Source organism: Oreochromis aureus, linkage group 10 (assembly GCF_013358895.1).
Source record: "Oreochromis aureus strain Israel breed Guangdong linkage group 10, ZZ_aureus, whole genome shotgun sequence".
In the NCBI taxonomy this organism is placed as follows: Eukaryota; Metazoa; Chordata; class Actinopteri; order Cichliformes; family Cichlidae; genus Oreochromis; species Oreochromis aureus.
The window spans coordinates 4676558-4701521 of NC_052951.1; the positions used below are offsets into that span (position 1 = coordinate 4676558).

Sequence of the window (24964 nt, forward strand, 5' to 3'; positions counted from 1 at the left end):
TTCAAGAGAAAAACAGCTTGCCAAAGCCAGATTTCTATAGACATCTGAAGGTCAGACACTCAGTAAAGCCATAGCTTCATAATTTAGAAAACGCAGTGAGACAGATAAATATGGATGGTCTCAAAAAGACTGAGAAAGAGAGCTGGGAAGAGAAAGGGGATTAGATTATGTTAAGATGTGATTAAAGTTAAAGTTCAACATTTTAAAAGGCTATTTAAAAGTGAAGTTAAACAGAATCATCTATATGTGATAAATAAAGAGGCAAATCTGTTTCATTGCTGCATCACATGTGCCAAATGTAAGTACTTTTGACTGGGAAAAGTTTCCTTGATTTCAAAGATTTTAAAAGCCAAATACGACTGAATCCTCTTCTGAGCATCACCTCCTGTCCTATAACCTCCTCTGTGCAAAAAACCTTATTCTTTTCTTCTGGGAAAAAAGGATGTTCCAATTTTTAACATCAGGATAGCAACAGTGAGAGAATTCAATACATCCTCAGTGACAGACTGGAGGACTTTGAACAGATTTAGCATCCATCTTTAATATAAATAGAACAAAATGCTATGTAAACTTCCCTGCCTTTAATGCTGCTTGAGGATTTGAGTTGTTAGGGAGGGGTGTGGGGGGCAGTGATGTGGGGACTTTGTGTGCTGTGCGTGGTTAAACAAATGTTCATAGACTGTCCAGTTAAAAACCGAAACATTAATTTCAGCTAAAAGGTTCTATATTTTTTATTATATATGCTTCATAATAAAGGTGTTTTAAGCAATATGGCTGGCACTGAGATAAGTTGATTTACTGATGATGATGATGTAGGCTGACATCAATTGCTTATTGTGTTTGTTATTAGACAGTAGTTAAATGTCATGGCCAAAGCGTCAGACATACAGAGGCTTACATTGTTCCCTTTTTAGATTGGGACAGTTGCTAAATGGTTATTACATTTAGCTGATCCCAGGGGCACTCTTTCCTACACGTCCCTCTGTCCTGCCTTCTGAAACAAGCATTGCACTAGTTTCTTTTTATGTACTAAAACAAAGGAAAAAATTGAGTGATAGAATGTTTTTTCCTGTAGATCTTCAGAATTAAATATATGGACATATAACGACAATTATGCAATAGAAATTGCAGATTAAACTAGGTAGAGAGAACAATAAAGAAATACAAGGAAGTGGTTACAAATTACAATCTTCTCATGGATGATCTCTAAATCATTTTCCCATGAGAATGTTTCCATGCATGCATTTGTCCACTTTCTTCTACTTATCAGGGTAACCGTGGGGCTGGAGCCTATCTAAGCTGAGACAAGGCAAGAGGCAAAGCACACCCTGAACATATCCCCAGTCTGTCACAGAGCTAACACATAGAGACAGACAACGATTCATGCCTAAAGCCAATTTAGAATCATGATGTAACCTAGCAAGTATGTCTTTGACTGTCGGAGGAAGCCAGAGTATCCAGAGAGAACACATGCATTCACAGGACGAACATGCAAACTTCATACAAAAAGACCTCATTGAGCTGGTGGAATTGAATCAAGGACCTTCTTGTTGTGAGGGTACAGCGCTAACCCCCGAACCCCCGAGCTATCATCGGTCAAAGTTTTGTAGAATGTTTCCGGTACAGATGGGAACCTTTCTATATGGATGATGGAGATATGGATGAAAGATCAATAAGCTAACTGAAAGATCATTTAACAAACCACAAATAATAATTAGTTTATTATCTCTCTCTTTCTCTCCCTCTATATCTATATCCTATATATAGGATAAGAGTGTCAAGTTAGCCCATTATTCCAGTTTATTTAAGTTAAGGTAACTTGAGTTAAAAAAAAAGAAAATTATGCATTTTTTAAAATTCATTCCTTTTTTAGTATTTAAAATGCTTCCATAGATTCTCGTCGTCTTCTATGTAGGTAACAGAGAGAACTGAACTGGTTGTCCTGGCCAACCTGGCAGGCTCGCATTGACTGATATAGTACGAGTGTCTGGTGATAGTAGAAACAAACAGAGGTTTGTTCAGTGTCCGTGTACCATAGAAATGATAGAAAGTTGGGTTAAAATCTCTCAAATTGTCAAGAGGATCTGGACAGAAATAACAGTAGAAAAAAGATCAACGTGGTTTTTTTTTCTCAAAGATTTTCCGTTGAAGGCTCTATTCTTGCATTTAATGGACAGATATGACGTAATATTGATTTTTACACCTGCAGTGGTAACAAGGGATCTTGCAGTACCAAAAGCGACCTCATACCAAGTTGAAAATGTGGACCCAAGGCAAGTCCTCTAATGTTATCAAAGTTAATGCCAATCATCATGACTGGACTGTGATAGACTGCCATGTGGTGATTGTATGAAGCTGATAAAAGAGACAAGAAGTAGGAATAGATTGAGTTAATAAGATAGGATTGGAGGAACAGCTGGACCTCTGTCATTATTACAATGAATCAAAGTCCTGCTGGCTGCTGCTTTTGCTGCCTTCAAAACATTCCTTTTTTATACGTTCATTGCATTATTGTGGGTGTAGTTTAGGCTGTTTTTACTCTATTTACTATGTGCCCATAAGATGATTTAACATTGATTTGAATCTCAATGGTGAGCTGTAGACAACATGTTGTTGTGGTCAGCGACACTCTTAAAAATAGTGCTGTCTTCGTGCTGTTGTTAGCCACGCTAAACGAGTCAGTGCATTTATAACAAAGTTCAATAACTACATTTTCACTGCACACTGAGAACAATCTGTATTTAAAGCCTGCTTCTTTTAAAGTTGCAGTAGTTTTTAGTAACTTTATCACATAAGTACAAAGAGCTAGAGAGAAGCAATGCGGGGAAAGAATGCAGAGAAACTCTGTATTGATTTGGAGGCACCATTCATTATAAGGCGGACAAATGGAAACATTTCAGAAAAATGTGTCTACTTATGCCCTCACAGCATAGATGATCCAGGTCAGTCCCATTCTAAAGGTCAAGGGTTCAAAGGTTTCCTTTGTTTGCTGTGTTATCTAGCTCTTGTTGTCATGTTAGCTTGCACAGGTGTAGTACTTGTTTCTGGCTTTAAGAAACTGTTTGAAATGCTTAATTGCAGCTTTCTGGAATGTCTCTTGAAATTTATGGCTTTTATGAGGAAACCCACAGTGAGTAGTGTGTGTGAAAATGACATAACTGCTACTGAAAACAGTTAGTGGATTGTGGATAGAAAACATGGCCAGAGAGAGCACAGTGTTCTTTTAAATGCCACCAAAATCCTCTAGTGACTCTTCATTTGAGTGTGTAGTAATGCTTCAAGGTATGTTGGAATAAATCAGGAATACAAATGACTCTGGTTTCTGTATGACCTCAGTAAAATCTTCCTCTTGTCACCTGTTGAGATTATTATGGCAGCAATATAAATGAACTACTGTCCTTTAGCAGTAAATCTACCACCACAGGTCTCTTTAATTTTTAGAATATGTATATTCTCAAATAAAAAAAATGGGGGTCAAATAAAATCTCGATCTCTGATATTGGTTGAAGGTGGGTGCTATACTAACAATGAACTTGGGTGAAGTTGACTTTGGAGGTTGTCCTCCTTCTTTGCTATTTTATCCACTGCCAGTTGTACATGCTACTGTACAACTGGCACCAAAACACCACCAGAGCTGATTTTCATGGCTTGTCCATGGTTGGTATTTGCGACTCATGAATCTGGTAAAGTTGACTAACTCATATGTCACTGGTGTTGGAAACTTAGCTAACATCAAGTTTGTATTGGTTTGTTTTAATATAGCTTCATGAGTCAAACTTTTATAACTGAAAAGCATGTCCCAGCTATCGTCTTGAAATTTTTCTGCTGTGCCATTTTCTAGCATTTGATATTTTATTTTGAAACCAGTCACTACACATATATAATCTGTAAGGATTTGTAAGTGTTATAAAAGCTTACTAACTTCTAAAATCTATATAGATAAAAGCTGATAATCCTTGTGCCAGTTTATATTGTAAGCGTATTGCAGATTGATTAACATATATAGGAGGAGTGAGGGAACGACAATGTTTTCAGTGTAACTTTGCTAGGACGTTAAGAAGAAAGAAATAACCCATCTTTCTATTTCATATTAAAATCCTCAAAAATGTAAATTCATTAAAAACAATGTCCAATAGAGTAACCTGGAATTTACCTGCTAACCCTGTTTTTCCTGTTAACTACAGAAATATTGTTCCTCTTGGTTTTTGACATGTGATTTACCTTCACGGGTTATACCGGATTGCCACTTTGGGTTCTCCCTCAGACTATTTTTGCCTGAGAGGCAACCAGGCTGGAATTAAAAGATTTCACAGGAAAATTCCACTTCCTCTCTCACTCCATCACTGCTTCCCAGGCCATAAGAGAGCAAAACCTAATTAGACAATTCTGCCTTAAAATAATCAGAAGTACTTTTATACATGGTTTGCTGCTTAAATATGCAGGGACTGGGTCTACTACAGCAAACCATGGCCCTGTGGAGGCATGGAGTTCCTCGTTACTGTTTCAGAAGACAATCTGCCAGAGCAGGATTGCATGTTGATGACATCATCCATGCATCAAATGTAAAATCCTGGCATAAAGATGGCTCTGATAAAAACATGCTTCAGCCACAGTAAGGCTGTCTGTATGGCACCATTATTCTCTTTTGAATGAACAAAGTGTTTTACAGTAGGGACTCTGGTAAACGTCTTCTAGTGTAGTCAGCCGGATGTCCTGTGCATGCTTTATACTTTAACCATGAGTCTGAAATGACATTTCTATGCATGTAGTGAAAATTAAGGATGTTGTATCTGACAAACTCAAGAAAAATCAGGGAAGTGGTTGACACTGTGGTGAATGTGCCTGACCTGAGTATAATGCATTTAAGAATACAATATATGTAGGATATAAATTGCAACAGAATAACCAGATAATTTTTCTAAATGAGACCATTAAGCCTCATTGCCATGGCATAAATCACCTCACCCAACTTTCCTCTTTTTTGGTACAGTTTACCTTTTATTTTTGTGTTCCACAAGTGTAAAAAAAATGTATGTGATGTTAGTCATATCTTACTGTCAGGGGGTTGTAAATGTTCCAGACTGTAAATACTAATGAAAGAATGGTGCATAGTATATCTGATATAATTCACTTTGGTTACTTTAGTTAACATGAAAGTAGACCTTGGACTATATAGGCACATAGAGTAAACTGAATTTTAATTGCATTAATCTTGCTTAATTAACCTCATTTCTGTTCTGCTTTAAAAATTTTGGTAGCAGTTTAAAAACATCTAAATATGAATTTTTTAATGAGGATCTTTTTGAAAATGACAGCTCACACTGGGTTTGATTTATCCCCAAATTGCTGTATTCATTATTAATTACTAGAAATTATTAAGTAGTTTGTAACTCACTTTAATTGGCAGGACAAATCTACATTTTGTACATCTCTAAAAATTACCAAAATATTTAGCACCGTGACCTGTTAATAATAATTCTACACATGACACAGTGCCAAAGAGTGCACAAAAAGCATCATAATCATGCTAATCTAACTGTGCCACAATCTTTGATATTCCTCAAAGAAAAACAAATGTTGCAAATGCAAATGTTCTGGACTGTTTTGTTTCCGTGCAAGTTACGAGCATTGAAGCTGAGTTTTAAATTAATTCCCTATCTCCTGCATCTGGGTCCAGACTGGAGCCTATGCCAGCTGTGATAGGGCGAGAGGCAGGCTGGATAGGATGCCAGTCTGTAACAGGGCTAACACTGAGAGATAGACAGCTATTTTATGGGCAACTTAGTACCATCAATAAACCTAACCCCATGCATGTCTTTGGACTGTGGGAAAACACCAGAGTACCCAGAGAGAACACACACAGACAAAAAGAGAACATAAACAAAAGTCTACAAACAAAGACCCCAGACTAGATTTGAACCCAGGACCTTCTCATTGTGGGGTGACAGTGCTAAACACCATACCACTGTGCTAAGGTTGAAGCGTAATGAGATAATGACGAATCCTATCAGAGAATGGGCTATTTTAAATGTCTTTCAAAAGGGTGAAATAGATGAAGAGAGCTTGGATTGGACAGTGCTACTGTAACTTATTTTATTTGAGTGAAACATTTATGTAAATGACAGGCAGAGAGTTGCAAGAGCTAAGAGGTATGCAAGGAGTAGAGGTATTTGAGTTTAAAGCTATATAGTAGATGAGATTAAATAGCAGCACAAGTGAAATGGAAGAGTTACAAGATGGTATTGAGACCTGCTCTGAAGTACCACTGACAGTGGTATTAACAAAAAGACCGAAGGTGTAGCTGGAGGCAGCAGAGCTGAAGATGCTAAGATTGGGATTGGGATTGAGCGGGGTTGACAGGATTAGAAATGAGTACATAAAAAGGACAGCTCAAGCTGGGCGATCTGATGACAAAGTTAGAGAGCCAAGGTGGAGTTGGTTTGGATGTGTGCAGAAGAGAAGTAGTGGATATATTGGACAAAGGTTGTTGAATATGGAGAGACCAGGCAGGAGGAACAGAGAAAGGCCACAGAGAAGATTCATGAATGTAGTGAAGGTGTCATGACGCGCTGTAAGGCAGGCAGGATAGGACCCAAAATGCAGGACTGAGGCAGAACTAAACTTGAAGGCAGCTTTATTGGTGGGTTTACAGATAACAAGACTAAAACTGATAAGACACTAGGCTGGCAGAACACACAGCACTGAGAAAGATCATGACGAGGAACAGAAGGAAATGCAGACAATAAATACACACAGTGAATCAGGGCAGAGAGGAAACACTTGGGGAACACAGCTGGACATAATCTAACTGACGAGACAGGGGAAGCAAAACTGAACATCATGCACACAGGACACGTGACTGTCAGAACAAAACAGGAAGTAGGAAAAAGAGATGCTGACTCAGACACACAGCTTGACGTGGGAATATAATAGCACACACATGGCAGACGGACATGACAAAGCTGAAAGATAGAGAGAACCAGGAAGCTGAGACAACAGAGAATGAGCTGGAGAGCGAGGGACAAGTAAGAGAGAGAGGGAGAGCAAGAGGGGAAGAGAAAGAGAGTGTCATTATAGACAACACACCGGGGATGTAGGGGAGGACACAGCAAGGAGAGCCTAAGACAGAGTGGACACAAAATTAAACAAGAACTACGAATTAGAAACATAACAAAACTCAAAGACTCTCCAAACTAAAGATTAGTATCTTAATAACCTGCAAGAAATGAACAAAAGACTAAGCAAACTCAAAACCCAGGACCATTACAGAAGATGGATATGAAGAGTGCTGGGTGCCAGAGGCGGATGCTAGGGACAGGCTGAGATGGAGGCAGGGCTCTGCTGCGGTTGTGACCCTAAAGGTGACCCCTAAAAAGAGAGAGATTGAAATGAATAAATGAATGAATGAATACCTGCTTGGGATGATTTTGGAAAGTGTGTGAAAATGTCACACAGACTAAAATTTGATCTATTTTACATTTTCAAAACTTGCCTAACAGTTTGTAAGCAAATTAAAATATTTCAGCTGTCAAAACATTTGGAAACCGTACAAGTCAAAATATTTGTGAAGAAAGTGTATGTCTTTGTGACACTCAAATCACAGTGCAGATCCAGGAGAAGGAGGTGACTCCCAACATCTGGTAACTGGCTGAAAACTGGCAATTTAGTGGGAGCAACAATTTTAGCTCTGTCTGTAAGTGATAGACACAGCTATTGCACTTGTTGCTCTGCTTCCATGTTATTTTGCAGATTAACAGTGCTGTAGTATCTTTGTTTAGAAATGGCTCTAAACTAAAGTCTAGAGAACGTCAGTGTCAGCACTATGTGATCCCTGCATATTTATATCCGAGTTGTTCAAAGGCTGATGTTGCTTTAACATTCATTCGGTGTTCCTCTTCTCTCTTCTCTTCATTCACCTCTCACCTTCTTTCCTTTCCTTCATTTTCCTTTTGAAATTCAATCCAACCATCCTTCTCTCCTCCGTGTCCCCTTCCTGCTTCGCCTCTTGGCCAGGCCGGGCCAGTCTGCATGGCAAGTCCTCCCTGCGGATAGAGGATGTGCGTTCAGACGACCAGGGCTGGTATGAGTGTAAGGTGCTGATGTTGGAGCAGCAGTATGACACCTTCCACAACGGCAGCTGGGTGCATCTAACTGTCAACGGTAAGAAGCATCTGACATCATGCATTATTCAGACAGTTCAGTGTAAAGTCAGTGTGAAACAATAACTGAATAGACAGTACAAGTAGAACAAAGTCATACCTTTGTTGTGTATGTGTGATATATTATTACCTTCTTATATAGACTTTTTGACAGTCTTTGAAGGAGTTGCACTACACTAGTCGATGGAAATCCAAGATTTCAAATTGTTCTTGAGCTGAAGAAAGATGCACACTTAACACAAATTGATACAAATGACTGTCACGACATTCACAAAGCAAACTCAAAGGCAGACAGAGTAACAAAAATGATTCTGCTTTGCTTTATGTCTCAGAAATAAAAGAAACAAGTTGAACATAAATATATATACAAATATGAAAAACATTTCTAAAGGGATGCACACTTAACACAAAGACATATAAAAAACTACCATAAAGACAGGCAAAGCAAACTGGAACTAAGACTCACATAAAAAAATGAAAATAGACACAATGTAGTCAAAACAACTATGACAAAACTACAGAGATACAATGAGACACAAATGGACGAAATGGAAAAACAAACTGAGCAGAAATAGAAACAAACTGAATAGATCAACCCTCAAAGACACAAAATAATGAATGCAAATTGATAAGCCTTTTACATTATTATTTCTTAGCCCGTGGATGCACTGAACACATAAAAGAGTGTTTGCACAACAGATGCTGAAATGCCTAATAATGTAGATTCTGTGAATAGGCTGCATGTGCTACATCTTTAATGCAACACAAGGGTTAGAAGTAAACCTAATAAAGTATAGTACTATTGTAAATAAGCCACTTTGAAGATATCAATTTTAAATCTTTTATTCTAACCTCCTAAGACCCGAACTCTTTCAAGGCATGCATTTTTAATTTCTCTTTGCTATTTGGGCTGATTGGGACCTGATGAATGTAAAAACAAAGAATAAGGTGCTTTTTTTTAACCTGATTTTTGTTTCTTAGAAATGAGATCCACATCAGAGGACATTTGTTTTAAATTTCGATAGAACAGTGGCAGTGTAATGTCCTCGTAAGTGGATATCAGGCCCTTGTAGAGCAAAATTGAGTATTTTGGTCTAGGCAACCCAAAATGTGATGTCCACATATGTAGACGCCAGGTCCTAGGAGGTTAAAGGTACAGTCAGTCATTCTATTTGGTTATTTCATAGAAGAAAAGATCATATTGTCCCCATAAATATACCAATAATAGGCATAGGTCGCTCTCAGGAGCTCAGTGAACTCCAGCATGATACTGTGATAGGATGTGACCTGTGCAACAAGTCCAGTCATGAAATGTCCTTGCTACTAAATATTCCACAGTCATTTGGTAGAGGTACTATAACAAATTGGAAGGCCTCGTAAAATCACAAAACAGGGTCTGTGGATGCTGAGGCACATAGTATGAAATCCAGCAAGAAGCTTGTTGATGGCTACCAAAAACATCTGGTTAAGGTGACATTTAACCAGATGTTAGTGTGGGTGTGTGTATGTATTTGAGGCAGTATTTGTCCTTTTGATCATGTGTTAATAAAAAAAAATCCAAAATAAATGTTATCTTATGCACCAATTCTTGTTTTTTAGTCATTAAAGATATCTGCTTCACAGTTAAAAGAAAATCATTAAAAGTGATTCATCCAGGATGCGTACTCTTATTAATTCCTACTTCTAATTACTTCATGATATAGTTTTGTTCTGGTTACAGCCTAATATATACATATGCAGTCCCTTGTTACATTAATATATATACACATTTATGCACTGATCTATAATTATTTAACAACAACTATCTAAACATATCCATGCATTCTCTTCCACTTATCCTTATCAGGGTTACAGGTGGGGCAGGGCCAATCCCAGCTGTCATATTTAACATCCTACCTCATCTGTATGTTAAAAAACTCAGAAAAACAGGGCTATGCATTGATTTAACAAGAAGGCTATTATATGTATTAAAAATAAATCAAATCACAGCTGAAAGATAATGTGAAGCTGTACTATTAGTAAAGACAGCTGGTTAAACTTTGTAAATTTATTCAACCAAGTGATTTCTCACCTTCTCAACTAGTTTGAAAGTGCTGGCTGAGCCTGCAGCAGATCAACTTGCTTGTTTTATTAAAGCAGAGACTGTAGGAGCTGAAGCCGTCTGTCGGTTATCAGGGTTTTCTTTCCTCACGTGCTGATGGAATTAATGAAAACGCTCTGACATTGCACTTTAACTATTCTACATTAAACATGTTGGCCAAGATGACCAGTAAGAGAAAACCTATTTGTTACAATGATAATTCACAGAAGCTCCTTTTCTTTCTAATGCTAGCTCTCTTTCAACAACATTGTTAATTTGGACACGAGTGTTCATTTAGTTTTAAGAGTGTGTTTGCTAACATGTTATTTAGGTTTAATCATAATTTAATAATTTAATCATCTAAATTTTTTTATTTTTAGTCTAGTTTTAGTCAACTAAATTGGATTTAGCAGTGCTTAGCCTAATGGTGGAGTAGGGTTTCCCTGCAGGGAAAAAAAAAATCTAATAGGAGGGAAACGTAAGGCTGGCACTGAACACTTCAAAAGATAAACACTGCTGAAGGTTGCATAGGGTTTTGCTAATTATAAGCAACTCAGTAAGCAACTTGATAATATTGCTGAATCAGGTTTTTGGTCAAGTAGCCAGTTAATACATATATCAAATGTACCAGGCAATAGACATTACATCTCAAATAATATGTAATGAACATGAAGATTTCAGGGTAAAAAAATTTGATTGGACAGCACTTTCTGCTCCCTATAGTAGCCATAGAGCATCGCTAAAATACAGTTCTGCTATAATTCATGAGAGGATAGTCTAACAAATCAGTCAGAATTTGCAGACCTGATATGAATCTTTAGACTACTAGTTTCACCTAGGCAACAGTCCAGAAGCCATACATATCCTTCTGTGTTACAAAGATGTAATAGAAAAAACCCTGCAAATCCTCACATTTGAGAAAGAGAAGATGTTCAAGATTTCTACTTGTCTAAAGTGATTTTTAATTCAGCCCTTTAAAAGAGTTAAAATGTAAAGCTGTACCAGGATTAATGTTAATGTTGTGGTTCAACTGACAGTATTTGTGGTTTCTGACTGTTTACACTGTGGCTCTTTTGTAAGAACTTGACTTGAAAAAGTTGTCGCTGAGCAGAGCACTGCGTCCCCTCCTGTACAAGCAGTGTCACAGATTTGCTGTGCTTCTAGAAAAGAATACCAGACAAACTCCTGCACACAAACCAAGCTGAGTGTTAACACTCACAGGGCTTCACAGATGACAATATTCTTGCCTTCATGTGGCAGTTCTAGCACTCGTCAACTCACTTAATCAGACAGCATATGAAGATGCTTGTTGCTGTGGTAACAGACAGATCAGATACAGTCCTGCAGCCCCTGTCCCCCACCCCCCAAGTTCAGTCTCATCAGCATTGCGTTTATTCTGTCTTGGTTCTCCATCCTCTTTCCCAGCAGTGTTTAGAAGCCTCAGGCTCCTAACTCAGCCTCCTTTCTCTCCGTCTGTTACTCCTTTACTGTCTGTTAACATCCTGTCTCTGTACCAAGCATGAACCACACGGCTCCGATCAGCGCTGTTGTCAGACAGTCAGTGGTGTTGTACAGGGGACAGCTGACAAGGATGCCAGTTTTCCAGAATATATTGCTAAAACTAAGCTTCACAAAGTGGATGCGCTGAAGTTGACTGTGTTACATTTTCTTAGATAGAACATTTATTAAAGTGGTCAAGCTGTTTGAAAATGAAATACTTTTAATGTGTTGAATATGTTACTGTGTTTCCTTTGTTTTTCCACTAAGAAGGAAAAAGATAGAGCAGTTTAGGTGTAGCCAGTATTGGTGGAGGTCGTTATGACAACAGTCTTATACAAAGAAACCCAGGTTATTTTAAAAATAGTACCATGCTATGTGTTATTATGGTATGTGGCTAAAATATGCTGGAAGTTAGAAGACTAATTTCTGCAAAAGTGAGTACACTGAACATTCGTATGTAAACATGCAGTCACTAGAAGTTGGATGATGCCTTCGGTGTTCAGACTTTATAAGGAAGGATATAAGTAGGGAAGGGAATTGATAAGAATTTAGCGATTCTGATTCTATTATCAACATCAGTTACTGATTCTATTCTTTATGGATTGTTTTACTGATTCTCATTGGGTTCTCGTTGGCTCTGCTTTGAGAGTTACAACCATCACTAAGCAGCATATCAAAGAGATTACATTCATTAAATTATGCTGTGTAGTCGAATGTCTGTACATGCTGGAGGTATTTCCTCTCTTTGTTGTGATCAGTGTTGGGGTGGTTACTCAGAAAAAGTAATGAATTACAAATACGACACAGAACACTTTTATTTAAAGTAATGCAGTACCTTACTTAATTACTCAAAGGAGGTTATCTGTTACACTGTTTGTTACATTACTTCTGCATTTCTGTAATATGACCTGAAATGCATCGTCTCATAATGTAAACGTATAGAAACAAAAATCCCTAGCCTTTTGAGGACACACATACAGAATCTTTCTCTCAGTAAGTAGGTGTGAACACACAGCTAAGATAAAAACCAGCATAAAGGGACTTCAAAGCGATTGCGACAGTGATTCTACTTTAGAAACGTGATCATGTAGAAACATTGACTGCTCATCAGTTTGTTACATGTTGAAGTTCAGCGTCTGGCTGTTGGGCTGGGGTCGGCATTCACTCAGCTCTAACATCACTCTGGGTTCTTAGCTAGCTTAGCATTAGCATGCTGTCTGTGCAGATGATTGCAAAGAGCAAAAGTTATGTTAGCAACATAATGCAGTTTCTGTTCTGGGTTGAGTTTTCACTTTACCATTGCAGTGTTGTCATTTTGTGCAATAAAAACAAATATTTAAAGTGTTGTAAATATCCATGCTGTAGACTGTGCCACTACTTTCCTCCTCCAGCACGTCCACTGAAATCAGCTGATAGTAGCACAAGTGCAAGTAGAACTGGTACATTTCCAAGGAACAGGTTCTCTGCAGGAACTGGTCCTCGATTCCCATCAAATACATTTTTTCTCTATATTCACTCTTGTAATAAATTAAGTAACAATTATTGCTGTAGTGTTGATATCTTTAATTAGTTTAAATACCACTCAAAATACTTTTTGCTATGCCATTCAGAATGGCCTGATGTGATTAAAAATACAGCAACTGAATTATTATTAATATTTTTAATCTATTAAGTTACCGTCCTAGCCAATGTGTGAACACGAGTTAATAGCTTGAAAAATAATCCCTTTACTTTTTTGGTTGCCGTTTACAGTCATATGTACTATATAAAGGATGTGGAACAGCTTTTCCATGCAAATCCAAAGGATCTGAACTTCATGCTCACTCCTGAGAGCTCTGCCTCAAAGCCTCTGGCCCACTGCTCCCCCACTGCACCAACAGTAAACAATTACTTTTTCATATAGGACCAGATACTTTTAGCTTTTTTCCTTAATAAATAAAGTCAATTACCATCACTTCTCCACCACCTTAAAATATGTTAGGTAAATATGCATAAAGAGAAATAGGAAATGTGAAGATTGGCCCAAATAGTCTTATTTGTTCAATGTAGCTGAGTTGTATACACTGACATAATTAGGGTCCATTTCTAATTCACATCAAAGAAGTAATATTAGTTTTATTAGTAATGATCTGAAACCTTGCTTCATTTATATTTTTTGGGAAAAAAACTTTTTTTTCTCCACCCATACCTCTGTTATCACTTATATTTCTTTAAAATATATTTTGTTCGAAAAACCAGTAACACTTCGGCTGCACTTGAGCACTCAAAGTGCTTTAAACAACATCATTCATCCAAGCACTTTATTTCTTTGCTTAAGTGCTTTCTATCTAAAATTCAGACACACTCATGCACTGAACAGAGAGCAACTTTGGGTTCAGTATCTTCCCCGAGGATACTGAGGCATGGCTGTAGCAGCCAGGGGTTGAACCACCAACTTTCTGATTAGTAGGGGACCTGCTCTACCTGCTAAGGTATTGCTAGCCTTTAAAAGTAAAGTAATGATGTTTGATTTAATAACACAATTATTTGGGTCCATCAGACCTGCTAACATTGGCTTAATAACAAAAATATGAACACAGTACAAAGGTTAAGTAAAACATTTGACTTTGTCATTACAGGCTCAGGCTCAAATACAGGCACAATTTTTCTTTGGTTTATAGCAGAGGTCCCACACCCGTCACGGACCGATACCTTTCTGCGAGTTGGTACCGGGCTGCCAGAGTTGAGGATTGGACATGAAATTTATGTTTTTCGGGGTTTTTATTGGTTTTCTCGTTATTTTTTATCGTTTTTATCGTTAACTCGGTTTCCCTGGGTCTTTTCCTGTGTTATGATTACATTTTTTTTTTGTTGGTACTGGTACTGGTTTTATTTTGTTGTATTTATCTGCAACACCTTAAAGGCCGGTCCATGAAAATAGTCGGACATAAACGCTGGTTTATAGTAAATGCAAATCTTCTGACCGTCCAACTAAGAAGATAAATAGCCAACCCAAAAAACCTCATTAGACAGTGAAGCTGATTGAAGAAGGGTTTTAAGTGTGACCAGTAACTTTATGAAGAACACTGGGAGCACGGCGCTATACTGACCATCTAGATGAAGCAGAACTTCTAATTATAGTTCTTCTGTTTGCACTCCACCTCTCACTGCCATTGTCAAACATCTGTGGTTTTTGGTTGTCACACTGTGGCCTTCAGTGCCATCAGGACTGGCACATTAAGACAGAAGCGCTGTTTCTAGATTTCTGGTGAGATGTTCCGTAAAATTGCCTCCTTCATTCCTGTGAACTTCTGTCACTTGAGAGCGGCATTCCTGAAAGAGTGTATGAGTGGAGACATCAGCTGCAAGATGGGAAGTGTTGGTAAAAATCAGTTTAATAATTATGCAAGTTTCTGCTTGAATGATTGAGTGAAATTTTAGGTTACCTAGCAGGGAAAAACCTTACCTTGCTTGTATTAAGGCTTTTTTCCATTTAGAAGATTTAAACTCCTGCACTCTTTGGTCCTTTCAGTCATGTTGAAGCCCAAATGCAGATAAGGTGATACCAAAAAAAGAAAATAAAAAAAGGTTCAAATGTTATAGGGTTGGTCTTCATTGCCTCCCTCTTGAAAAAGCACACCATTCTGCAGCAGCACTTTGCAGTGCATGCTACATGCCAGACCCAATATCTCTATTTTGTGTCTAATGAAGTCTTTCTTATTTTTTGCTCTTCTTTATCTCTGCCTGCTTGTCCCTTCTTAGTTTTGACATGTCTTTTCCCTTTCTCGTCTGTGTGCCAGTTTGCACCCTCGCACGTGCTTTTCAGCACTTCTTAAGGTCCTTGAGGAGAACAGAATGAAGGGGTAACTGTTCCTCCTCCCTGTCAAAGTCAAAAAGCAGATGCACACATGATTACTGGCCAGTGGAGTGTCCTAACCACTAAGACAAAATGCAGAATTTAAAATTGACTCATAGATAACTACTGTAGTCAGTATACCAATTAGTTATTATAGTAATTAGTTATTGTTAGTGGCGGAAGAAGAGGTAAAACAGTTTATCACACTGCTGTGCCATTTATATTGCATATTGAAATTTATTTGCAACTTACAGCCTTTAGGTTTCACTGCTAGTCCGTCGTAGGATTTGTTTACAAAAACAGTTTGTTTTTGTTTCATCCTGTTTTGCTCCACAATGATATTTGAACAGCATCCTGCTGGACTGCATGGCAGAGCGTGGTTAACCTGTGACTACCTCCCTCTTACTAATGCTCTAAAGCACCCCTGCAGAAATAACAGAAAACGTTGGAATGGGGGCATGAGCTGTTGTTATCCAAGAATTTCAAAATCTTCTGTTTCTCCACTGCCCAAACAAAAACACAGCTAAGAAAACACAAATATTTTAGAAATCTGTCAAAAAATCGCTTAAAACTAAACATGACATTCTAAATAATTCAATATTTTTCTGCCTTTTTGTAAAATAGCCCAGCTAACTGTCACAATATCATATTTGTCCTCTTGATTTGATCAACCAAGACTTGTGAAAGCAATGCTTTGTAAAAGCTACTGTTGGTTATGGGAAGTAGAATTTTCCTTCAGTGGAGCCACTATCTCCAACTGTTTTCCTGTCAAAAGAAAGGAAGAAATGTAAAACACAAACGGTGATACTGTGGAAAATGCTGTACAATAATGTGTATGCAAAGAACACACACTATGCAGTCTGTATTCAATGCACCTACCCTAATACTTACACTAATACACTAATCTTTACCAAAAATGATACCTTTAAGTGATATTATTTTCATGTACTAGTGTATATTACTGTATTTTCATACACACAAATAAAGTCCAAATTAAAGCGACTGACAGGTTGAGCAAATAACAACAGCACTGGCAATGAGATTCATGTGTACCTAGCTTATAGGTAGCAACTTTGAGTGTTAGCTGCAGTATCCAGCAGTCTTTCATAGCAGTACAGTTGCACTGATCCACCCTTTATTTTAACTAGTAGTAAGACAACTAGTTACAAGGAAATATAGCTATATAATGAGGTCGGGAGTCTGCGTTTCCATAACTGTAAAATCGGCTGGAAGCTGCACGGTCTTAGCTGTGTGACATGGTAAAATGTGAGACATGGAATTAGCACTATGGCCTGGCTCATAGCTGCAGATGGAATAACATGCTAGAGATTACGCATGTAAGCAGATCAGCTTCAGTCCTAAGGTGATTAGATTGAGAATATCAAAAAAGGAATTATGCTCAAAATCTGCATGGAATCATTGACAGCGATATTGACATGTGCACTCGGATAGACTGTAATTGGCATGAGTTCAGTGGGGGCAGGGCAGTTGTAACACAGCTTAACTGTATTTCTGTCGGAGTATGTGCCAGTTGTCTTGTATGATCATCCCTCCTTGTATTCTAGCCAGCAACGGAGCTAAAGAGGATTTTAAAAAATGGTATTAACCAAATGCACCATGTCAGGCACACTGATGTTTAATTCTTAAAAAACAAAAATCACACTTATAAAAACTCTGAAAGGAAGGTTTTTTTTAAGAGTTTATCTTGCTCAGATGGCTTAGTTGTGTTAAAATATTAATTTATCAACTGTCACCACATTTATTTTATTTAATAAGTCATTGCTACTGTAGAAACTGTCAAATCTGCATCTCACTTTTTAACTGAAAACATTAATACTTTTAAAATGTTCATGCATTTATAGCATTCTTATGAGTGCGTGAGCGTGTTATCTTTCTTGGTATATGTCTACCAAACAAGATTTAGAAACTCTGACAGCAATTACAGTTTCTCTGTTTTTAAGTCGTGGTCGATCCTCAGTAAGTACCTGTGAACAGCTATATTCAAGTCTCTCAACAGCAAGTATACGTGTTCTGTAAGGTTTGGCCTGGGCTTTGGGTGGGCCCCTCAAGGACAGTCAGACTTTTCTTAAAGCCAAACCTGGTTTTCGTTTGCCCTGAAGGCAGGATTAATGGTGTGCTTCTTAAATGTTTATCCTCCTGGGAGGGCTTCTGAAGCTCTGTTAGAGCCATCATTCAGGGCAAGTTTGGATACACAGTTTGATCAGACATCCAAGAAGTTTGGTGCTTTCAAATGTCTTTGACAGTTTTTGGGGTCACTGTGCTCCTAGGAACACTTTTATACACAAGCCTTGTCCCAATTTGTCCCAGTTCATTTGCTGACTTCTACAGTAAGTTCTGTGGACTTCATTAATTGGGTTTGGAGACTCTAAATGTGTTTGCTAATGAGACATTTTGAGTTTCAACATTTAGATGATTTTTGTAAATGTATTCATATCATAATGATATGGTATTAGGAGATCTGGGAGAAAACTTACTATTGTCAAGCTGCTCCCAGTCTGCTTCAAGTCTGCAAAAAGTGAAGAGGTCTGCATTCTGGGATCAAACAGAGTTTTAGAGATCAGAACGCCAGTAAATGTAAACAGATTTCTCTAAAAATGTTTGTGTTTAAATACAGTATTACATTTTTTCCCCAACTTAACTGAGTCTAACCCTAACCCTAACTAACCCTAACCCTTAGTCTGACAGCTAACAATGCAGAATTCTGATGTGTACTGATCTTTGTACAGCAGTTCTTTAGTTGTTTCTTTTCTCTTCCTGTTCATTCCTCAGTTCTTCATTTTGCTATGGTAAGCACTCAGTTGGGACTCAAAATGCAAAGAATATAATTAACATTTGTCATTAGGGTCAAATGCATTAGGATTTTAAAGGATCCTTATAAGTTCAGAAACTGTAAAACTGTAAAAGCTGAAGGAGACAAAAATATGGAAAAAGTGACCAAAAAGGTGAGAACCTTTAGAAAATGTCCATGTCCTGCAACTCTCCCTTCTTTATTGTAAGACCCCAGCAGCAGAGGACTGTAGCTTACATGAATATGGTTAGCAGAAGTCTTCATTGTTTAGCCACTCATCACCTGCTTTAATTGTAGACCTTTCTAGATAACACACACACTGCAAGAAATTACTGAAACCTCCATTGAACAGTTATTTTGCAGTCTGCCCACTTTAATCTGCAGTAATGGATTTCTTACTGTAAAAATATTATGCTTTAAAAACTGTATGTTTATATCTCTGAATTCAACAGTTTTATGACAAAATGTCAACTTTGTTGCAGTTTATTTATTTATTTGTAACACTTAAAGAAGATTACCCAAATAAATACAAAATACCCTGTTTAGGATCATTCCAAAGCATCTCCATGCTAGTATCCCAAAGCTTTTGAAACCCTTCCAAGACTGATGGATGTCACTGACTTTGTTTCTCATTTGTTCTTGAGATTCTTTGGAGCCTATTTCACTTTGTATTTAAGTGATTTCTTGATTCGACAGGTCTGTCCATAATCAAGTCATCAGGGCTGTGTGTGGCTAGTGAAACTAAACTTAGCTTTTCAAAAAAATGTGGTTAATCAGTTAATTCATGATATAACAAGGATAATAAGGGGGGCAATTACTTTTTCACATAAGGCCAGGCAGACTTTACATAGCTTTTTCCCCTTAATACATGAAAAAAATGCATTTTGTATTTACTCAGGTAATCTTTGTCCAATACTATTGATCAAGTGTGACAAATATGCAAAAACAACAACAACTTAGAAATTCGTAAATTGTTTTTAAACAGTTCCATGAAAAAGTACTTTCCCCTATTTTGATTTCTGACTTTTCACCACCACTTTCACTGGTAGCCGCTGATTTTATTTGACTTTTATCACATCACAATAGATTATTTCTATTCATTCTTTATAAGAAGGAATCTGCTGGAGAAAATAGCAGCTGTGCAGGTTTGTCTTTGTTTTATTGTGTATGTTTCCTACCTTTATTAAGTTTACTGTTCATATTTCCTCTCCAACCTCTTCTCTGTCTCTTCAGCCCCCCCAACTTTCACAGATACACCACCTCAGTACGTGGAGGCCAAGGAGGGGGGGAGCATCACTTTGACCTGTATAGCCTTTGGGAATCCCAAACCCTCAGTCAGCTGGTTGCGGGAAGGTAGTCTCATGGTCAGCAGTGCCAAGTATAAGGTAAATACTTTATATTCGTATCAGATGTTTATTAAATATGTTACTATAGTCACACTATGTTCAGACTAACAGTTGCAGGCACTGAGACCGCTGTGTTTGTACAAAGCATCTGGCCTCATCATGCAAAGTCTGCCAGCAAGGTGCCGACTCGCACAGTTAAATATGTAAAAGTTTACTTGTTAGCAAACTGTTGCTTCTTTACACCAGTAGCTGATACAGGGCTACACCATCATTTACTGTCAAGTTTTAGTACAAGTCTGATATTGAATGTTTTTGTAGCGCCACATTTGGTCTCTACCAGTTCTGAGTGAGCAAGGTCTTTCACTTAGCTCAGTTTAGCTTTTCTTAGCATCATATATAAACAAGGACAAAATGCCAAGAGATACTTCCTCAGATGTCTAGTCTTATAGTCTTAATCATCAGAGCAGAATTCAGAAATTCAGAAGTCTAGTGACTATTGCAGACGTTATGGTTTTCTCCCACATGTTCTCTTCACTGTGAGTGTTTGTGTGTAGGGGGGCATTGAGCACACTGGCTGAGAGATGGTGAGAAGAGAAGATAGTGTCACTCAAGTTGATGACATCTCATTAGCCTGCAATAAAAGCTTCCCAACAAGCATTCATTTATCTAAAGCAAAGATGATCAGAAAGGAAAAGCCTCAGATGTCTCTAGGTTTGATGGCAGGGAGCCTGGGGCTGGCTTGCAGGTCTGCTGGAGAGGAATAACATTTAAAACCTCTCTGGTGAAAGTCTGTTGCTTCCTTGATTGTCTCACACTGGTCACTTAAAAGATGTTTTGAGCTGTAACAGCATCTCGGGTCAGGCTGTTGTGACTTAACTTCTCAGGTTGAATAAATGCGTTTGCAGTCTTTAGATTGAGAGATCAGCATTTAAAATGGCAACATTCAATTAACAGACAACTCCTCAGCTTGACTCCTTGTTTCCTTACTACTTTCAACAATCAGAGATTATAAGATTCGCTGTGTGTTCAAGCACAGTGAGTTTTTCTCAGTAACCATTATTCCATTCACACATAATGTAACAGAATTTTATTTTCATTTAAAAAGAAGCCTTTTGTGATCGTTTTGTTGCTGTACAGTACTGAATCCTGCAAGAATGGGAATGACTCCCTCAGTTTAGATCAATTATTTAGGTGACTGAGCTTTGTTCACAGGAGAGTTATACATATAAATTTGTCCCTCTCTCAGGCAGCAGCTTTCTCCCAAGTTAGTCACGATACTTTGGCCTGTTTTAGACTGATAACAACCGTAAACCGTGAGCATGTTCTAACATAAAGATGTGGGAGAGATTTTAATCTGAATAACAATTTGGTTTTGATATGAGTGGCTGCACTCTGATCTGATTTAGGAGAAAAACCTCTGAAGACAGATCTGGGTGGTGAGCATTGCTTTAATTTAACAAAATAAGTGGTAATGTGGTGATGTTTGGGTTTCCACTGAGGAAATGGGCTGTAAAATGAAACTCCCAGGGATGGTTGTGGTTGCCTAGATTTCCAGCAGGTGGAGGGGTGCCAAAAATTAGGAAAAAATAAATTGATATGTCCTCAACTCAAGTCAGTGATTCAGTAGGTTTTATGCAAGACAGCGACGATGGGGAAAAAATAAAGTCATTTTCCAAAAATGGGTTCTGCAGTTACTGCGTCTGATTTAGTGACCTTTTTATTTGGTGTTTTGTTATTGCTGAGGTTATTGAGTGTCTGACCAGACCACCCCCAAATACAAAACTTTCACACTGATATTTTCTGTCTTAGGAACTAAGGAAGCACATAAAATTAAACTGTATGTGGTCAGCAACCTGGATATTATAGGAATCATACACGGATATGGGAATAAAAAACACGCAATAAATAACAGGGATTGGTCTGCAAGTAAACATACTACCTGGCAGATGATGTTGGTTGCAGGCATTTTTTGTTATAACAAACACCTCGCTGCCCTCTGGCCAGGTCTCACTCAGAAAAGAGTTTTCACCTGGAAAAATCCTTTTTTTCACACAAAGTGTTTCATTTTTTGTGTTAACCCATTATTCTTGTTTTTGTTCTTGGTGACCGCTGAGATTAAAGTTAATTTAGATGGAAGCTCAAATTAACTGCTCAAGTAAGTGCTTGGAGGCATTTGTAAATGGTTGCCAATTAGCAAGACTTGCTTCTATAAGAGGTTTGGTTGTAAAGGGAAATGTTTAACAACCACACTGCATAACACAACATACTGCTCGAAGGACCTAGAAGACCGAGTCAAAATCAAAGGAAGCTACTTCCTGATCTCGAATGGGTCTAAATCCTTGGCACTTTTACAACCAAATTCAAAGACTTTAATTGATTAGCTGCTTTTAACACTTAAGATTGTCTTGTTTCTGTACTGTGACTGCATTAATTCAATTTATTCATTCAATTCAATTCAATTTTATTTATATAGCGCCAAATCACAATAACAGTCACCTCAAGGCGCTTTATATTGTAAGGTAGACCCTACAATAGTACATACAGAGAAAAACCCAACAATCATATGACCCCCTATGAGCAAGCACTTTGGTGACAGTGTGAAGGAAAAACTCCCTTTTAACAGGAAGAAACCTCCGGCAGAACCAGGCTCAGGGAGGGGGCTCGTTACAACAAACTATTTGTCTTCTGGGTTTTATTCAGTTACATGTTTGTGTGTGTGCTCAGGTGTCCGATGGGAGTTTGACGGTGCTATCCATCACCCGGGAAGATCGGGGGGCCTACATGTGTCGAGCCTTCAGCCCCCAGGGAGAGGCTATTCACACCACACGGCTGCTAGTACAAGGTAAGGTATTCTAAGGATTTCCAATATTGCATCTTCATTCTGTCCTGTGGTACTTCCCTTGGTGATTTCATAAGGAGTTATGAAAAGTAGATAGTTTTTTTGTTTTTTTCAGTTTTACAGGGAATGTTTTTAAATAGACGAGTTCAAACATCTCACACCACAATGAACGTCAGTCATAATTGTTAAACTTGGTAACATTTTAGGATGTGGAAATATTAGAACCATTGTGGCTCCATAGTGTAGTGGTTTACACATTTGCATAAAAAGATCCCTGATTTAGTCTTTAAAGAAGACACAAATCCCATTTAGGGTTGCGTTAGGGCATGTGGAGTAAAAATCCAAATCACACACACAGAGCTTCCTGCTGAAGCGACTCTTTGGGAATAAGGAAGCAGCAAAAAGTAAAAGTAATTAGTATAACATTGAAGTAGATTAGTGGCAGTGGTAACCAATGTATATAAAAGGTCAGATTTGCTTGAGCCGTGTTCTGCCCTGAAAGTAACATTTAGATAATACTTAGGTAGATTTGTGGCTTGTCCATCTGCTAATTCAAGTTTCAAGTTCAAGACTAAGTAGCACAGTAGGGAAATATGGATTCAGAGCTAAGTGACGTATCAGGAGTAAGACAGTCTAAACAACGATGAGCTGACTAGACTGAAGAGAGCAGGTCATGAAGCTCTAAAACACTGGGAATTGGAACAGCTGTGCCTATAGTATTGGGAAGACAAAAGCGAGCACACCATCAGAATACAAATGATAAGGATATTTGAAGAATTATTACACAAATTTATCTTTTCACCCAAATTGTTAGGATGGACTTGCCATTGGCGATGAATCATTTTTCAATAAATTTAGAGCCAGATTGCAGTAAAACTTGCAACTTCACACTGACGCACATCTGTTAGCTCTAGCATATTTTAAAAGTTCACTGAGAACTGTCAGAACAGGATTCATTAGGTAGTATCAGATGTGGGGAAAATGCTCCTGCAAGATTGTGATTTGTGATTTTCCCCTTTTATTTTTTTTTTTTTTAGAAAACATCAGGGTCATACTGTGAGACATTTTCAGTCCAAAAGCACACGTCCCCCTCTGTTACCTGTCACACACAGAAACTAAGCACATTGCAAAACCAGCCAAATGTGTTGGTCATTCATCTCAGAGCCTAAACCTCTGCACCATTTTCTATGCAAAACCGTCCCCCACAGCCACAGACAGATAACAACATACCTTCTGAGCTAACAGTGAGTGTCTATTTGGGTATATTAAACATTTGCATGCGTCGCTTTTCAGTGCTGTTTATGACACATACTTGCCATGTTGATCCTTTCACAATTTCATTACCATTCTGGGTTGTTTTCTCCTGTCACTGCATATTAGTAGATCATGACATCGCACAGAAAACTATGGTACATATGCTACTTTTGCTAAAAATAGCCCCGTTCCACCAGGGAAGCAGGATCAATCCATTTCTGTGGGTATGTGGGGGTAAATGTGATCTCAGCAGGTGGAGTTTGGATGGGCCCCCATAATGGCCAATCACGTCAGCTCCCTTTACTGCCTTTGAAATGCAGCAGACAGTTTAATGATGGTCAGTCTATGGCTGCTTTGCTGGAGAAAACTGCTCTGCTCTCATAGATGCAGAGGCTCAGCACAAATACATTACATTGAGAATTTAAAAATATGACTTTGGGGCAGACAGATCTATTTTTGAATTGAATTCGCTGTCTGGTTTTAAAGATAAAGTGATATTACTTTATAGAGGCTGGTGTTTTAACTGTGAGTTTGTGATCACGCCAGTGTTTGAATATTCATACATTTCAATGTGTGTAGATTCTATTGGAGAGAGCAGCAACTAAAGAAAGATGAGAATTTCTAGGTTCACCATTTTTGTTTAAAATGTCGCTTCAGAAATAATCACATAAGTAAATAGCATGTTACCAGATAATATGCAAATATTATAATATCATAATTGAGTTTGCTGACATGAAAACATATCAAATCACTGTTCCACATCCCCTCTTGTTTTCTCTGGTCTCTAAACATCTGAAAACTGAGGCGAGTTGTTGGACTTTTGGGAGAGGAATGATGTCCCATTCTTGCGTGATAGAGGATTCTAACTCCTCAACACTCCTGGGTCATCTTTGTCATATTTTTCATTTCAAAATGCACCAAAATCTTTCGATTGGTGAGACGTCCGGACTACAGGGAGGTCAGTTTGCACCCTGGCTTTCCACTACAAAGCCATGCTGCTCTAATAGATGCAGTATAGTTTTGTATTGTCTTGCAGAAATATGGAAGGCCTCCCAGAAAAGCTGTAATCTGGATGAGCGTATATATTGCGCTAGAACCTGTCTAAACTTTTCAGCATTGATGGTGCCTTTGCAGTTATCCAA

At 38.1% G+C, this 24964-nt stretch overlaps 1 protein-coding gene across 1 annotated transcript in view; it reads left to right on the forward strand.

Annotated features, from left to right (window-relative positions):
• The window catches only part of igsf9bb (immunoglobulin superfamily, member 9Bb), a 141844-nt gene that overhangs the window by 31407 nt on the left and 85473 nt on the right, over positions 1 to 24964 (forward strand). Inside the window, exons 3-5 of the mRNA XM_039617960.1 lie at positions 8014 to 8160; positions 19617 to 19768; positions 22454 to 22571. Coding sequence (XP_039473894.1) covers positions 8014 to 8160; positions 19617 to 19768; positions 22454 to 22571 — 417 coding nt within the window. The remainder of the gene's footprint in view (positions 1 to 8013; positions 8161 to 19616; positions 19769 to 22453; positions 22572 to 24964) is intronic.